This window comes from Crinia signifera, chromosome 1 (genome assembly GCF_055691185.1).
Source record: "Crinia signifera chromosome 1, ASM5569118v1, whole genome shotgun sequence".
Classification (NCBI taxonomy): domain Eukaryota; kingdom Metazoa; phylum Chordata; class Amphibia; order Anura; family Myobatrachidae; genus Crinia; species Crinia signifera.
In genome coordinates, this window is record NC_139217.1 from 471,316,189 (window position 1) to 471,334,492 (window position 18,304).

An 18,304-nucleotide genomic window follows, 5' to 3' on the forward strand; every position below is an offset into this window, starting at 1 on the left:
TATATAACACATGGTGGGAATAGAACCCATGACCTCAGTGCTGTGAGGCAGTAATGTAACCATTACACCGTCCGTACTGCCCCGTATATATAACACATGGTGGGGATAGAACCCATGACCTCGGTGCTGTGAGGCAGTGATGCTAACCATTACACCGTCCGTACTGCCCGTATATATATGGTGGGGATAGAACCCATGACCTCAGCACTGTAAGGCAGTAACGCTAACCATTACACCGTCCGTACTGCCCCGTATATATAACACATGGTGGGAATAGAACCCATGACCTCAGCGCTGTGAGGTAGTAATGCTATAACCATTACACCATCCGTACTGCCCGTATATATAACACATGGTGGGGATAGAACCCATGACCTCAGGGCTGTGATGCAGTAATGCTAACCATTACACCATCCGTGCTGCCCCGTATATATAACACATGGTGGGAATAGAACCCATGACCTCAGTGCTGTGAGGCAGTGATGCTAACCATTACACCGTCCGTACTGCCCCGTATATATAACACATGGTGGGAATAGAACCCATGACCTCAGCGCTGTGAGGTAGTAATGCTATAACCATTACACTATCCGTACTGCCCCGTATATATAACACATGGTGGGGATAGAACCCATGACCTCAGGGCTGTGATGCAGTAATGCTAACCATTACACCATCCGTGCTGCCCCGTATATATAACACATGGTGGGAATAGAACCCATGACCTCAGTGCTGTGAGGCAGTGATGCTAACCATTACACCGTCCGTACTGCCCCGTATATATAACACATGGTGGGAATAGAACCCATGACCTCAGCGCTGTGAGGTAGTAATGCTATAACCATTACACCATCCGTACTGCCCTGTATATATAACACATGGTGGGGATAGAACCCATGACCTCAGCGCTGTGATGCAGTAATGCTAACCATTACACCATCCGTGCTGCCCCGTATATATAACACATGGTGGGAATAGAACCCATGACCTCAGTGCTGTGAGGCAGTGATGCTAACCATTACACCGTCCGTACTGCCTGTGCTGCTGTTGTGAAACTACACATCCCAGCATGCCTTGCCATAGTTTTAGCATTCCCTAATAGCAAAACTGTGGCAAGGCATGATGGGACCTGTAGTTTCACTACAGCTAGAGGGCCATAGTTTGGACATGCCTGCTCTAATGGGTCTCTTTCCCCAGCACAAGGCTTACACTAGCATATTACTGCACGTGCCAATGTCCTCTGGGTGCAGTACTTGCAATATATATGTTTTATACTTTTCCAGCCACATGGAGTACAACTGGGAATGGTGAAGTGTGCTATGAGAGAGGTATGGCCTACACTAATTGGGGGTCCATGTTGACAGGTGTTGACATTGAAAAAAAAAGTGTTAAAGTCGTCCCTTTCCATGTTGACATTTTGTTGTCGACCTATTGTCTACCTAGACACAGTAGACCTCTCAATCCACACCTATACAGAAAAGCTCTCATGTAGTGCAGGGTTTCCCTATTGTCCATGGCGCCCCTGACCAGTGACATTGCCGAAGATGATCGCAAAGGTGCCGACACACACGACCGGTGCAAGGTGTTTCTGGATCCTACCACCACCCCAACATTCTGGGTGGGACTGTGGCAGTAACAGCTGCCGTCTGCATTAAGGTCACTGGGTGCCTGGTAGGGTATCCGGACACTAGGTTGACAGTGAGTAGGTCAACACCTATGAATGGTAAAGATACCCATGGTCGACAGGGTCTAAAGGTCGACTATGGGAAGGCTGACAAGTGTTTCATGCCGTACCATCCACTAGGGCGTGGTGGGAGAATAAAATAGTGTGCCGAGCGTTGCAGGCCCTGGGCTTGAAGAATGGTGAGCCCAGCGATCCATGCAAGGGGACGCAGTGCACTTTTTTATTGTCCATGTTGGCTTTGTCGACATTTGGGACAAAAAAAGTGAAAAACTGTGTCAACCTTTTAACTGGAGTCCTTCAGCATGTGTCGACCTTTAGACCCCGTCGACCATTCATAGGATTCAACCTAGTGAATGTTGCCCTAGACATGGTCGAGACCCAAAGGATCCGACGCAGCAGGTGACTACGTATTGTCACTACGGCTCACTTAAGTGACTATTTGTGACACCTAGATGTTACCCTGATTCATGGGGGGGTCGAGCTTTACGCTTCCCCGCACAGCGCGAGACCCATACTCTCCACAGTCCCTCACTGGACGCTACCCCTGACGCGTTTCACTACCATCCCTGGACACTACCACTGACGCGTTTCACTATCATCCCTCACTACCAGATCTGGATGCTACCACTGACTCGTTTCACTACCATCCCTCACTATCACCCCTGGACACTACCACTGATGCATTTCACTATCATACACTCCATATTGCCGGTCCTTTTCTATTTACTATCTTTAGTAGTATTTCTAGTTTACTCAGTACCTTGTCACATGCAAAATGAAAGCACTTGTGTCCTACTGGGAGAAAACAACATTATTTTATACAGTATAGACCAGCATAACTGACAGAGATCTACAATCAACACAAACCCCAAAACAAAACAACAGATATACAAAGTGGTAAGAGGGCGCTGCCCAGCGTCTGTCACTACATGGAATTAGGTACTTATATGTTAGTTAGGCGCCCTCTAAGCTATTTGCTTAGTGGGCTATTCTGCTTAGGGAAATCACATCGATTTTAATGTCATTTATTCACTCCTCTGTGTGCCCCCAAGGTATCGCATCGCACCTGCCGCAATATCGCATGCGATTTTATAGGGTGTGCGATGCCATTACATTAGGTATATAATAATATGATTGTATGTCCTAAAAATAGCTTTTACGCACTCCCGCACTATCCACGCCACCCCGAAGTGTGGCGAGCGCAGCGAGCCCCGCGTGGGGCGGCGGAACGCGTCCTCCGACCTTTTCATACCCCCACCAATCACGGCGGCGAGTTGATTTTAAATCCCCTCGCGACGAGCCCCGCGAGGGGACGCGGAATACATGTAAAGTAATCCGCGTCCGCTCGCCATGCTTTGGCTATATAAAATCAACTCCACGCCAACGTGGATAGTGGGGTGGCGTGGATAATGGGGGTGAAAGAGCAGTGAATAAATTACATAGGAAAATTGCATCGCATGCTCCTCAAAATGGCCCATGCGATGCGATTTTCCTAAGTTAGCGTACGTATGCTAATTTGGCGCCCAACTAACATATGAGTACCCGGAATTATTCTGGTCTACAGCTCCCCCCCCCCCCCCCGACTGCCCTCCACCATGTAATCAGTGTAACATGTATGTGATAACAGCGCACCTGAGATAATGGAACAAAGTGCACAAGGCAAAGTTCATCCTGGAAACGTCCAGCAGCGCTGTTGTACTGTACTGTATAAGTTACGCCTCATCCCCTCTCGGCACACTATTATGTTCTCCCTCCGCGCCCTAGTGGATGGTAGGGGATGAAATGCCACCTTTATGTTGTTGGAAAAATCCTTTTATAAACCATGTCAACCTTAAGTCCCTGTCGACCTTTTACAGGTGTCAGCGTACAGCCTCTCAACCCAATGTATGTCAACTGAATATAGGGCCTTATTTTTGTTCATTCTTTCTGACAAAATCCTTCTTAGATGGACAAAACCATGTGCACTGCAGGTGGGGCAGATGTAACTTGTGCAGAGAGAATTAGATTTGGGTGGGGTTTTACTTCAAAGTGAGATCTTTATTGCAGTGTAAAAATAAAGCAGTCAGTATTTTCCCTGCACAGAAACAAAATTACTCACCCAAATCTAATTCTCTCTGCACATGTTACATCTGCCCCACCTGCAGTGCACATGGTTTTGTCCATCTAAGAAGGATTTTGTCAGAAAGAATGAACCAAAATAAGGCCCATAGCTCGACCCAACGACCATATCCCATCGCAACAGTGGCGCACAGTCTTGCAGTTCCATCATCAGGACGCTGGTTGGGGTGCGCCTCCCACCACTTGTCACAGCCACGCCCCTGTCCGGCATATTAGGAACCGTGCTCATTGCTGCCAGATCACCATCGCTTGCTCCACATTCATACCCGTGCCGCGGAATCACCAGTCTGCAATATAGCCGCTCAACGCGACTTAGATGGTATAGCGCCAATCACCACGGGACTAGCACATGGCGACAACTAGCGCAGCACCTGTATATGTAGCCGCAGCATACGGTTGTAGAGGTGCCGCCTGGAGCATGGGCGGTATCAGATTTCTGCCCCCCCCCCCCAGACCGAGCACTGGCGCTACACACTGACAGGACATAGGCTCCTTAGACTGAATCCTTGCAGTAGTAGCAGAGGTTGGACGCTGTGATTCACAATCATCTGACATGTTTACACAATATTTCCTGTTTAGCTGCACAACAGGTGCACAGACCAGCAACTGACTGATTCTCTGAGAGTCACATAATATTGCTCAATAACATTCAGTTACACTGTAATAGCAAAATGGCTTTTCCCCTCTTTGGCAACAATCTGGGGCCCCATGCAATGCATGTCCTCGTGTTCTGCTGCTCCTCTTCCTGTGAAGAATGTCTCCCACCTGTACCTTCCTCCCTCTAGTGTCAGTGCGTGTCCTCGTGTTCTGCTGCTCCTCTTCCTGTGCAGAATGTCTCCCACCTGTACCTTCCTCCCTCTAGTGTCAGTGCATGTCCTTGTGTTCTGCTGCTCCTCTTCCTGTGACTAATGTCTCCCACCTGTACCTTCCTCCCCCTAGTGTCAGTGCATGTCCTCGTGTTCTGCTGCTCCTCTTCCTGTGCAGAATGTCTCCCACCTGTACCTTCCTCCCTCTAGTGTCAGTGCATGTCCTTGTGTTCTGCTGCTCCTCTTCCTGTGACTAATGTCTCCCACCTGTACCTTCCTCCCCCTAGTGTCAGTGCATGTCCTCGTGTTCTGCTGCTCCTCTTCCTGTGACTACTGTCTCCCACCTGTACCTTCCTCCCCCTAGTGTCAGTGCATGTCCCCGTGTTCTGCTGCTCCTCTTCCTGTGACGAATGTCTCCCACCTGTACCTTCCTCCCCCTAGTGTCAGTGCATGTCCTCGTGTTCTGTTGCTCCTCTTCCTGTGACTAATGTCTCCCACCTGTACCTTCCTCCCTCTAGTGTCAGTGCATGTCCCCGTGTTCTGCTGCTCCTCTTCCTGTGACGAATGTCTCCCACCTGTACCTTCCTCCCCCTAGTGTCAGTGCATGTCCTCGTGTTCTGCTGCTCCTCTTCCTGTGACTAATGTCTCCCACCTGTACCTTCCTCCCTCTAGTGTCAGTGCATGTCCTCGTGTTCTGCTGCTCCTCTTCCTGTGAAGAATGTCTCCCACCTGTACCTTCCTCCCTCTAGTGTCAGTGCATGTCCTCGTGTTCTGCTGCTCCTCTTCCTGTGAAGAATGTCTCCCACCTGTACCTTCCTCCCCCTAGTGTCAGTGCATGTCCTCGTGTTCTGCTGCTCCTCTTCCTGTGAAGAATGTCTCCCACCTGTACCTTGTTATAACCCTTGATATATGTGAAAGTCTCTATCATGTCCCCCCTTTCCTTTCCCTTCTCTGCTCTAAAGTATACATATTAAAAAATTTTAGTCTTTCCTGGTACGTTTTGTGATGTAGGCCATGCACCATTTTAGTTGCCCTTCTTTGTACAGTCTCTAATGTATTTATGTCCTTCTGGAGATATGGCCTCCAGAACTGAACACAATTCTCTAGATGAGGTCGTACCAGTGACCTATACAGTGGCATTATTACTTCTTTATTCCTACTGCTGATACCTCTCCCTATGCAACCAAGCATCTGACTTGCCTTCTTCATTGCTTTGTTACATTGCCTACCTGCCATTAAGTCCCCTGAAATAGTGACACCTAGATCCCTCTCCTCCTCAGTAGTTTCCATTATAGTGCCATTTATACTATATTTAGTCTTTGGATTTCTGAGACCTAAGTGCATGATTTTGCATTTTTTGGGCATTAAACTGCAATCCTACATTACCAGGGAAGTCCAGGAACAGAGCATTTTCTCCCTGAAAGAGAGAGAGTCAGGTTCCTCAGGAAAAGGCTGTCTCACAGTACACCACTGCCTTGGTGACCAGCATATCTGGGTGTTCAAACTTTGCTTCCTTTATAGCCACGGCTAGAGCCTAAAGTACAATGAGGCACAGTGTACTTTTTTTGTATATATATACTTACAAGAAGCTGGAAAATATAGTATGTGGTATTTTTAGACCAAAGCAAATGGAGATGGTTACAGGGGGAAAAAGCTACATTTCCACTTCTTCAGTCTAATCAAGGCAAAGCGAGCTGCTGCTGAGATCTCCGGAAGAGCTGCAACCCTAAGGTGCACCTTGATAAAGGACCCAGACTGGCTTTGAAACGCGTCGTGGAGGCGTTACAAAGGGAGACCTTTCTGAGATGCCACAGCCGTGCCGATTCCTGTGTATGCCCGGGACATCACCTGTAATTTGCATGCTGTTTATGAACGGTTATTTGACGGTTCATTACCATCTGGTAATTATCTGCAGAACTTCCCTTTGCACTCGCCACTTTACTAATATTGTTTACTTTATGTATGTGCCTCATTGATGACAAAAGGCTTTTATACCTATTTGGAAACATTGTGCTTTTTTAATTGTGTGAATTCACGTGACCTCAAATTGTTATGCACTATGAGACCTAATATGTTTTTTTACATGTGCAATCCCATGGGAAAATATGATTAAAATATAGGAGGATATTCAACGCATTCACTGTCCTACTGAGGAGAACAACACTCGGATAGTTGCAAGGAAAGTACCTTTTCCCCTATTTATCCTAGCGCTGGTGAAGGTAGATTCCACCCTTTGTGTATTGTAGTTGCCATGCTCTTGACCATTCCTCTAATCTACCTAGATCATTAATTTCTTTATTTACAGTTTCTTATATAGCGCAGAATATTCCATTTCGCTTTACAATTGGAAACAACAGTAATTAAACAAACTGGGTAAATACAAATCATTTGTTTAACTACTCCTTGTTGCATACCTTTGTGACAACTGCAAAAAGGCACATTTTACCCTCAATTCCATTTGCTATATCACCAATAAAGATATTAAAAAGCACTGGTCCAAGTACAGATGCCTGGGGTACTCCACTTGTAACCTTTCCCTCCTTTGACTGTACTCCGTTTACAACTCTGTTTTCTGTCCTGCAACCAAGATCTTATCCATTCAACCATCTTAGAATCCAATCCCAAGCTTTCAAAGTTTATTTAAACAGACTGTGATTTGGGACAGTGTCAAAAGCTTTACTAAAGTCTAGATAAGCTACATCTACAGCCCCACCTTGATCTATTACTTTAGTCACCCAGTCAAAAAAAAGTCTATAAGATTTGTTTGACATGATCTTCCCCCAGTAAACCCATGCCTTTTCGGATACTGTAAGTTGCTGGTTTTGAGATATTCTACAACTCTTTGTTTTAAGAGTGTTTCCATCAATTTCCCTACTACTGATGTAAGGCTCACTGGTCGATAGTTGCTTACCTCTTCCATGCTTCCACTTTTGTGCACTGGGACTACATTCGCTGTTTTCCAGTCCTCTGGGATTACTCCCATAGCTAGTGACTGGTTGAATAATTTTGTTAATGGTGTTACCAGCTCCCCTTTAAGCTCTTTTATTATCCGTGGATGTATCCCATCTGGCCCCATTGATTTATCCACTTTCAGTTTCGAGAGACTTTCACCTCTGTAAATGTATCTATTTCTCCCTCATTTTTTTGACTAAACTTGCAACTTAACTGTGGCCCCTTCCCCTCTCTTTCAGCAGTGAATACTGAGCAGAAATAAATATTAATATTATCTGCTATTACATTGTCCCCCTCAAGAAGACTTCCACTCTCTGTCTTCAGTCTTATTACTTCACTTTTTGTTTTTGTCCTTTCACTTATATGCCTAAAAAGAGTTCCCCCCCCTTTACCTGCTGACTGGGCCATTTTCTCTTCAGCCTGGGCTTTTGCACATCTGATTACCTTCTTAGCCTCCTTCTGTCTAACAAGATACACCTCTTTGTCCTCATTAATTTGCGTCTGCTTAAATTTCTTAAAGGCCAACTTTTTGCTTTCACAATACTTGCTACATTTTTTGCACACTGGCTTCCTTTTACATGTGTTTTTTCTAACTCTTTTGACACAAAGTTCTGTTGCCTTCAGTATTACACTTTAATTTTTCCCACTTATCCTGCACTCCTTCCAAGTTCTTCCACTCTGCCAAAGAATCCCTTACAGAGTTTCCCATCTCTACAAAATCAGCCTTCCTAAAATCTAACACCTTTGTTTTTGTGTGCGATGAGTCGGTCTCTGTCTTTATTCTGAACCATACTGCTTGATGGTCACTGGGATCCCAGGTTTTCACCCACATTTACATCAGATATTCTGTCACCATTTGTAAGTATTAAGTCTAATATTGCGTCCTTACGAGTGGGCTACTTACGAGTTACAATTCCACTAACACTCTATTCCTCCAATGGACGGGTGCGGCAGGTCATCTCCGTGGTCTTGCGTCACTATGTACAAATATATATATGAATAAGCATGGTGGACCACACACAGTATACAGTAATTATCCACTATAGGTGCAATCAGGCCTTTGCATTTAACCCCTTGACTGGTGAGTTTTGCTGGGGCAGGACAAACCTACCAGGGCAGGTTTGTCCTGGCCCAGCAAAACTCACCGCAGAGCTGTGGCCCACCCCTCTCCCCCCCATCTCTGCTCCGGGATCGTACAGTGGCTGCTGTGGGGGTGTGTGTGCCCGGACAGGTGATGCGCCAGTGGTGTACAGCTGCAGGCATACCACTCAAGTGGTTAATTACATTTATTTTCAGGTTCTTTCACCTTCAGGTAACATTAACATATGGATTTGTGTGTAACCTTTGAAACCGCTCTCACTAAGCATATAGACTTATGTTTGTTGCGTCCATGCTTTTCACCAACGTCTTACCAGCTACAGGCTGATAGCTGTATTCCCGGAGCAGTTGGGCTCCACCCAGTGGTAATAAATATAAAGGACGCTGTGAGACCATAGAATGCAGTGAGACATATCTGGACTCATCATAGATTGACTCTAGGTCGACAGTTATAGGGTCGACCACTATAGGTCAACAGTCAAAAGGTCAGCAATGTAAAAAGGTCGACAGTGCCAAAAGGTCGACGCAGATTTTTTTTAACGAAATTTTGAGCATTTCATACCCTACCACTCACTATGGCGTGGAGGGAGAATATAACAGCGTGCTGAGTGCAGCGAGGCACCGTGCCCGAAGCACGCCGAGCGTAGCAAGTCATGTGACGGGACACGGTGCACTAAGAAGTATCCATTCCGACCAATGTCGACATAGACTCAAAAACACATGAAAAACTCACGTCGACCTTCTAAACACCGACTTTTTGACCCTAACGACCTTTTGACTGTCGCCCACTAGTGGTCACCCATATTACTGTAGACCTAGACATTGTAGATGTAATGTACCATAACCCAGCGAGACGCAGCAATGAGTTTAGCTAAAGTTGCAGAAGGGCGCACCTTACTGTGAGAGCGCTAATATGGTCTGTAACATGTACACACATGCGATCTTACAGGGAAATCACCTGGATTATGGTGGCTTAGAAGTCATGAACAATAGAACGCCCACCACAACCGCGGTCGGTGCAGCCGCATTTGCGCTTGGTACAAGTACAGAAGGTCACTGAGGTTATTATAAGACACTGAGAGATGTGGCGCGGTTTTAAAGAGCCTTTATTAAGGGCAGAACTATCTGGTCTGTGACACATGGCACATACGGTTACAGATCTACACGGTATTCTCACATATTGTAACACATAATACAGTCATATCTCACACACTGGCAGGCGTGGTGTACACAATCACAGTCTTGGGAGGAGAGGTCACACTACAAGCCTGCAAGGGTCCAAGTCAGCTTCTTATACCTGTACAATGCAATGTACCGATAATCGTTATACTATATATAATACACGGCTGTGATTAGGAAGGAGCTAGAACAGAACTCACCCCATCCCCAGAATATTGTTCTGATCATCCACGCAAAAACTTGCCCCAATTCTGAACTAAAAAAAAAAAAATCTCCCCCCACCCCAATAGTGCAAAAATAACATAAAAAAAAAAAATCTCGTCTCCTTTTCCAAAAACCGTAACAGAAGCGTATCTCGCGCAGAAAGCACCACCCAGGCAATCATTATGGCACATGAGCTGATTGTAACACTATCCCGTGATAATACATACTACCGTTCTCTATGTCACGCCCCCCCCCCCCCCGGGCGTCGTCCTGCAAAGGGAACACCCTAAAATATTATACCAGCACTGGAAACCTTAAAAAAACAAAATAAAATGCTGAGAAGCCGGAAATATTACGCGGCAACGAAAGTCTGTAATAAAAATAAAAAGTTATCGGTAAAGCGGACAATATCTTTAAATAGAATTTTAAAAAACCCACAAAAAACAACTGTATTGCAAGATTCTAGAATGTTCCGGGGGAGTCGCTGATGCAGGAACTCTGGGTCGTCTTGTTCTTGGTTGCTACATCAGTTACATTGTGATAGAGTCGGCAACTGCTCTGTGAATCTGCAGATTCGCGCACTGCGCTCCGCGCCGTAGTCTCTGAGCGGCACAGTCGCGCACCGGAGGTTTGGCCGTCGGTGACTTATTGCCTTAACAGTCGCATAAATATCACAGCAGCAGTAAAAAGTGTCTTTTGCATTCTCCAGTCTTTCCTGGACGTCCAATGGCCCCCTTTATAGGGACAGGACGGCAGTGCTCCACGCACAGTCCGCCTCCTCCACAGTCCCTTTATTATAAATATTTCAGTTAGAAGATATCTTGTTTTTTTTTATTAAAAGTATCTCTTGATATCTGAAAATACAGAAAAAATAAATAATCTTCAGGTCTTGCGATCCGCTCCCTGCTCCATGTGCGGGTTTTGGGGTAGGGAGCTGGCAAATTGGCACATAACAGAGGGCATGGTCCGACCTCAGCTGCCCTCCTCTGTGGACCGAATCTCTGATTTCAGCTTGACAAACTCCCGGGCCACCTCGTCGTTGGTCCTTTGAGAGAGTATCCGCAGGATGGTCAGACCGGTCTCATCCATCTGGACGCGCCGTCCCATGGGACACCAGCACGCGCAGCTCCCCTTGTCAGCAATGTCCCGCAACTGTAACACAGCTATTCCCAACACGTGGTCTTCCCGGGCAAAGCAATAATCCTTTACACAGACCTGCAGCTCGTAGCACTCCGGACCATCCTCGTTCCCCAGAATACTAGAGATAAAATGGGGGAGAATTACATTGTGTACCTGCGATCTTTACACATAGAGGAGGGGAGGAATGCAGCCTGTACATTCATTGCCTCCTGGTGGCTGCACTCTCAGTGATGTCACTGGTTCCTAGTAGATGCACTCTCAGTGATGTCACTGGCTCCTAGTGACTGGATAGGCTGCAATCTCAGTGATGTCACTGGCTCCTAGTAACTGGATAGGCTGTACATTCAGTGCCTCCTAGTGGCTGCACTCTCAGTGATGTCACTGGTGACTAGTGGCTGCACTCTCAGTAATGTCTCTAGTGGCTGCACTCTCAGTGATGTCACTGGTTCCTAGTGGCTACACTCTCAGTGATGTCACTGGTGACTAGTGGCTGCACTCTCAGTGATGTCACTGGTGACTAGTGGCTGCACTCTCAGTAATGTCTCTAGTGGCTGCACTCTCAGTGATGTCACTGGTTCCTAGTGGCTACACTCTCAGTGATGTCCCTGGTGACTAGTGGCTGCACTCTCAGTGATGTCACTGGTTCCTAGTGGCTGCACTCTCAGTGATGTCCCTGGTGACTAGTGGCTGCACTCTCAGTGATGTCCCTGGTGACTAGTGGCTGCACTCTCAGTGATGTCCCTGGTGACTAGTGGCTGCACTCTCAGTGATGTCACTGGTGACTAGTGGCTGCACTCTCAGTGATGTCACTGGTGACTAGTTACTGTATATGATGCAGTCTCCGTAATGTAACTGGCTCATAGTGACTTGATAGGCTGCACTCTCAGTGATGTCACTGGCTCCTAGTGACTTGATAGACTGTACTCTCAGCGATGTCACTGGCTCCTAGGGACTGGATAGGCTGCACTCTCAGCGATGTCACTGGCTCCCAGTGACTGGATAGGCTGCACTCTCAGTGATGTCACTGGCTCCCAGTGACTGGATAGGCTGCACTCTCAGTGATGTCACTGGCTCCCAGTGACTGGATAGGCTGCATTCTCAGTGATGTCACTGGCTACTGGTGACTCGATAGGCTGCATTCTTGATTATGTAACTGGTCCTAAGTGACTGGATAGGCTGCATTCTCAGAGATGTCACTGGTCCTAAGTGACTGCATAGGCTGCACTCTCAGTGATGTCATTTGTCCTAAGTGACTGGATAGGCTGCACTCTCAGTAATGTCATTTGTCCCAAGTGACTGGATAGGCTGCACTCTCAGTGATGTCATTTGTCCTAAGTGACTGAATAGGCTGCACTCTCAGTGATGTCACTGGCTCCTAGTGACTTGATAGACTGTACTCTCAGCGATGTCACTGGCTCCTAGGGACTGGATAGGCTGCACTCTCAGCGATGTCACTGGCTCCCAGTGACTGGATAGGCTGCACTCTCAGTGATGTCACTGGCTCCCAGTGACTGGATAGGCTGCACTCTCAGTGATGTCACTGGCTCCCAGTGACTGGATAGGCTGCATTCTCAGTGATGTCACTGGCTACTGGTGACTCGATAGGCTGCATTCTTGATTATGTAACTGGTCCTAAGTGACTGGATAGGCTGCATTCTCAGAGATGTCACTGGTCCTAAGTGACTGCATAGGCTGCACTCTCAGTGATGTCATTTGTCCTAAGTGACTGGATAGGCTGCACTCTCAGTAATGTCATTTGTCCCAAGTGACTGGATAGGCTGCACTCTCAGTGATGTCATTTGTCCTAAGTGACTGAATAGGCTGCACTCTCAGTGATGTCATTTGTCCTAAATGACTGGATAGGCTGCACTCTCAGTGATGTCATTTGTCCTAAGTGACTGGATAGGCTGCACTCTCAGTGATGTCACGAGATAGGCTGCACTCTCAGTGATGTCACTGGATAATAGTTTATAAATTGGATTCTATGATATATTATAATTTAATTAAAACCTACTGTAGCAGTGTGCATTGGGTGACCTCAGTCACAGGGAGGATGCTACAAATCTATCATTAATACCATATAGCATAGTGTGAACACTTGGCTAACGTGCCCCATAGAATATGTAACATGCTATTGTATTATTGTTTTCTCTTCTTTATAGCTCTGGAAACTCCAAAAATCTGGGTTATTTTGATGCCTCTGATCTACAGATAAAGCAACTGTTCTGCCACAAATCCTGGTGCAGGCTCTGACCGGACACAGCCCTCCATACTCACAAGTGGAAGGTCTCGTTGTACTTGGGAGCCCAGTTGTTGCTCTTCGATTTAGTGGTGAATTTCCGTTTCTTGTCACTCTGATTTGGACCAATCATGGTGACCTCCACAAAGGGGCGGAACATGCCGGTCGTCTGCCACTTCAGGTCATTTGCAGCCACCACTGATGGGTAAGAAGACACCAATAAGGGGACAGCGCCACTCCAGGCTGACACAGGTACTGCACCGATCAACTATCACTGACTTAATAATGGGAGAGAGGTGTCTAGAAATAGGATTTATGTCATACAAGCTGCCAGTTTTACTTATATTCTATGTTCTTAGGGATGATATTCAGTACATAGACAATGGGTAAGCAGCAGAGTACTTGAAGTTCATAAACTTAATTAGCAAAATTACGAGTGAAACTCAATTTACAGACTAAATATGAGCTAAACGGCTTCTACAGCCTCAGACAGACAACTGTCCTCTGCCCGCACACGGCCTTCTGAAGCTTTTACTTCCTGTTCCTTTTATTGGGGCAACTGAAAGCCACCTCCGGGGATCTGGACGTGTTGTAGAGGACAGTATGGCTGCCAGCTGGTAAGACTTAGTGCCCTTTATCTTTCATACCTTTCACGGTCACTTTCTGCTCCCCGGTCCCTGGGTGCGTGAACAGGTCAATCTGAATGGATACCTCCCCCACAGGATCATCCACACCGGAACCTGGGAGAGGAGAGAAGGTTAAAGCAAAGTTCTAGCATCAAGTGATAATAGTGAGGTGTAACCCTAATTCCAAACCCTGGAGGGGGGGAGTTATGGTAAGGGGGGTGCAGAGGGAAGGTAAGTATACTTACCTGGCCACTGTCAGGTTTGGCCCAGTGGGATGCTGGTGTCCGTATTCTGACCTCCGTCATCCCCACCACCAGTAATCAGTTTGTAGCTGGCACAGGCTGAATAGAGTACAGCAGGAGTATGTAGCCAGGCAGGATGTCCTGTAATACAACTGGACCTGACCGTGGCACAGCTGGTAGGGACACATTACGAGTGACACTGCTGCACCCTCAATTACAGGGGAAGGGTATGGGAGGAACGTGGGTGATGGGGTGACTCTACGGGACTAAAACGTGAAGGAACTGGAGTCTACGTAGGATATGTCTACGCTGGGGGACAGACTTATACGGATATCTCTGAACATACCCTTCTCGGGGTGCGCGTCCTCATTAGCTGTATACCTAACACCCTTCCCATCATGCACTGGGACATGAACACAAGAGACAGCAAGTGGAGAAAGAGGAAGAGAGAGTTATACAGAAGAAGCAGACGATAAACGAGTCAACACAGAGAAGACGCCGTGGAGTCAGACCGCTGCGACGGTTCCTTACACCTAACGGTCACACTCACAGTCTACTCTACACCGGACTGTACCACTCCGATATTGTACACTAAGGCAATATCGTGCCATTATACTAAAACATCACAGGTTATAGGATGGTAAATCCTGTACCATGTCGTTATTTGCACTGTGTCACTTATTAGATTGCCAGAAAACAGTACAGCCAGAATTTACCATAAGGCATCAGGCGGATTATAAGTGTCACAACAATCAATGTGACAGCCCAGTCTTACACTATATAAAAGGGGTTTATTTAAGAAACAAAGAATAAGCGAGACAGGCGGGGAGCCAATAACCTTACAATGATGTCATAATGGGTTTCCTCTGCACCGCGCCAATCCAGCAACCAAGATGGCATCTTTGGCAAAGTAGCAATTTATTATGTTGGATAATTTGAAGATCAAAACATTTCTAATTTACCGGCGTATTATGTGACCGTCTAATGTGCTGAGACAACTATATTTATGTATTATCGGACTGTAGGGCCCTTATATACCCATTACCGCCATTTCAATGCCCGGGGTATTAGTACCAGCAGGGGCAACCCTCAAAAACGCAGCTTTGTTGTCGCCATAATTAACGAAGTGGGAAAGTATTATGAGATGTAGTTTTCCAGCTTCTCAACCCGGTAAACAATGCAGTTGTCGCAGATGACAAGCACTGGCCAATCTATAGGGGAGTGAAACGCGTCATTGGTCATCAGGGAGTGAAACGCGTCATTGGTCATCAGGGAGTGAAACGCGTCATTGGTCATCAGGGAGTGAAATGCGTTAATCTAGGCAGATATTTCTAACAATTACGCGCCATTTCGCACTTTTTCTTGTAAATAAACATAAAAAAATGTTGTTGCTGAGCACAGAGGTCAATCAGCGCAAATGCAAAGTGTTCCCGGATTGGGTACTAAAAGCAGAAACATAATTATAAGATGGTACTATACAAACCTTGTGCGGTCTGGGTTTGCACAAAGGTTTTGATGAGAGTATCCGTGGTCTGCGTGTACAAGGACAGGGCGTAACGCAAAGACTGCATGTCCGGACTCTTCTCCAAGAAAGTTTTCTTAAGGCCATTTCCTCCAGCGTGAAAGTATTGCTGCAAAGGGTAACAGGACATGGGGCTATTGTGTAAGTATGCCACGGAAGGGGCCAGCCTTCCCATTACTACACGGGCTAAGTAACAACCATCTAGGGATCTTTCAATACAGATAGGACCATTAGAGGGAAGGTGGAAGAGGTCAGTGACTTACCTTGATGGTATCTAGAGCAAGGTCCATTACAGCACACTGCTTTGGGGTAAGGCTGCGAGTCTCTTCTCTAACCATGTGATCCTGCGCGGCCAACAAGAAATAAGATCAGAATTATTTACACAATCAGCCTCACTCAGTGACTATAGACACCCCTGTGTTTGGTCTGTGTATTGAAGTACAATATGTGTTATTGATGTGGATTATTTCAGAAACCAGTAACTTGCGACTCCTGACCTGCTCGTTTTCAGAGGAAGTTGGCACAAACCTGGACATTAGCAATGCTGTACACGTGGTCTACCTGGACTGTGCAAAGGCGTTTACTACTGTGCCGCATAAGAGGCTGCGGATGCAAGGTGATTCGAATGGACGAGGATGTCTCCGCGCTACAGAGACTTAAGATGGCCATACATTAGAACGACCGCTGCGATCCTGATTGTGTCACGATTACTAGAGAACAAGACAGTTTGTCAGAGCGCAAATCCGTAATATATACACCGTAGTAGATTTGAGTCTGCTGCTGTCACTATCAAGGGAATACTCCTCCCCTTGTAGAAGGACAAAGTGAAAAAGAAGTTAGCGATAGCGCTGACTCAGATTTTTCTTACAAATATATCAAAATTTATTAAAAATAATTTATATCTTTTGAAATATAACAATTAACAATTAATCACCGGCCGGTGGTACACAATGTACAATTTTTAAAAACAATTGCTAAAAGGAAAATTATGAGTGGATTAATTAAGGGGTGATTCCTTTATGGGTGCCAAAGAGATTAGTTAGCCCAACTTGTAGTAAAGTGCTGGCAGTTTTAATGTTAGCCTATGAGTGGCCAAACAGTCCAATTTAAACAATAGGTAGCTCTCTCACAGCTCCTGTTTGTTAAGGAATAGTTTGCATGCAGTAACCAGTTTAGTAAGGTTAGTAATTATGGTGTTAACCTGTAGTTTTGTCCAATTCACACTGTATGGCTCTCTCACAGCTCCTGTGAGTGAATGGATCTTTGCATGTGTTAGCCAGTTAGTAAGGTTAATATTTGAAAAGCTTGGTAACTTGCCAGGTTCCGGGTTCTTTTCAGCTGCAGATTCCCTGCAAGTGCAGTGCAGCCAGGCGGACTCGTCCACGCTCCCGGAGTTTAAAGCAGTCACTCAAAGGCTTGGTTGTGGCAGTAAAGGGTACCGGTACCGGTGAAAAAGCTCCTTAACGCGTTTCCCCACCTCTGGTCTCAGCGGCTTCCTCAGAAGGATATATATATAAGCCGCTGAGACCAGAGGCGGGGAAACGCGTTAAGAAGCTTTTTCACCGGTACCGGTACCCTTTACTGCCACAACCAAGCCTTTGAGTGACTGCTTTAAACTCCGGGAGCGTGGACGAGTCCGCCTGGCTGCACTGCACTTGCAGGGAATCTGCAGCTGAAAAGAACCCGGAACCTGGCAAGTTACCAAGCTTTTCAAATATTAACCTTACTAACTGGCTAACACATGCAAAGATCCATTCACTCACAGGAGCTGTGAGAGAGCCATACAGTGTGAATTGGACAAAACTACAGGTTAACACCATAATTACTAACCTTACTAAACTGGTTACTGCATGCAAACTATTCCTTAACAAACAGGAGCTGTGAGAGAGCTACCTATTGTTTAAATTGGACTGTTTGGCCACTCATAGGCTAACATTAAAACTGCCAGCACTTTACTATAAACTGGGCTAACTAATCTCTTTGGCACCCATAAAGGAATCACCCCTTAATTAATCCACTCATAATTTTCCTTTTAGCAATTGTGTCACGATTACTCTCTGGCATTCCTCGACTCATGATTTGGCGCATTTTAGACATACACGATGTGCCAACGATGCATTGTACGATCCAGCTGCCGCTCATGATCAATCGTCTCACAATCAATTGTATACTGTACATCACAGTGTCTGGGAAAATGGCAGTCAAATGACACGGGTCGTACCATCCATCGAACGACCGATCACATGTGCAAATACCCCACTCATGATCTGCACCCAATCACGACTGATCATACGTGCAGCACGTATGATCTGAGGATCGACCTCTCGACCCGCGGGACTGTGCATCGTACCTAAACACCTCGTGATTCATTCAAAATGGTGTTTTTCTCTGTACTGTACAGGTAACGCACATCTGCCACAATGCAAATGAGATGCATGTCAGATATACAACTGTAGCCGAGTGCACTAGTACATATGGCATGCAACTGGTGTTT

The 18,304-nt window shown here is 46.2% G+C and overlaps 2 protein-coding genes across 6 annotated transcripts in view; both read right to left on the reverse strand.

Annotated features, from left to right (window-relative positions):
* Nucleotides 1-8,542, reverse strand: part of LOC146023865 (phospholipid-transporting ATPase ID-like) — a 147,142-nt gene extending 138,600 nt beyond the window's left edge. The window contains exon 1 of the mRNA XM_083155404.1: nucleotides 8,465-8,542. The gene's annotated coding sequence lies outside the window, so the exon portion shown is untranslated. The remainder of the gene's footprint in view (nucleotides 1-8,464) is intronic.
* Nucleotides 8,543-9,747: 1,205 nt separating this feature from the next.
* The window catches only part of UNC13B (unc-13 homolog B), a 314,963-nt gene continuing 306,406 nt past the window's right edge, over nucleotides 9,748-18,304 (reverse strand). For all 5 annotated transcript variants that reach the window (XM_083155406.1, XM_083155407.1, XM_083155408.1 and 2 more), the window contains 5 exons: nucleotides 16,074-16,154; nucleotides 15,772-15,919; nucleotides 14,068-14,160; nucleotides 13,459-13,618; nucleotides 9,748-11,299 (listed from right to left, as the gene is read on the reverse strand). In XM_083155406.1, the coding sequence (XP_083011532.1) occupies nucleotides 11,014-11,299; nucleotides 13,459-13,618; nucleotides 14,068-14,160; nucleotides 15,772-15,919; nucleotides 16,074-16,154 (768 nt within the window). In that variant the 3' untranslated portion in view covers nucleotides 9,748-11,013. The remainder of the gene's footprint in view (nucleotides 11,300-13,458; nucleotides 13,619-14,067; nucleotides 14,161-15,771; nucleotides 15,920-16,073; nucleotides 16,155-18,304) is intronic.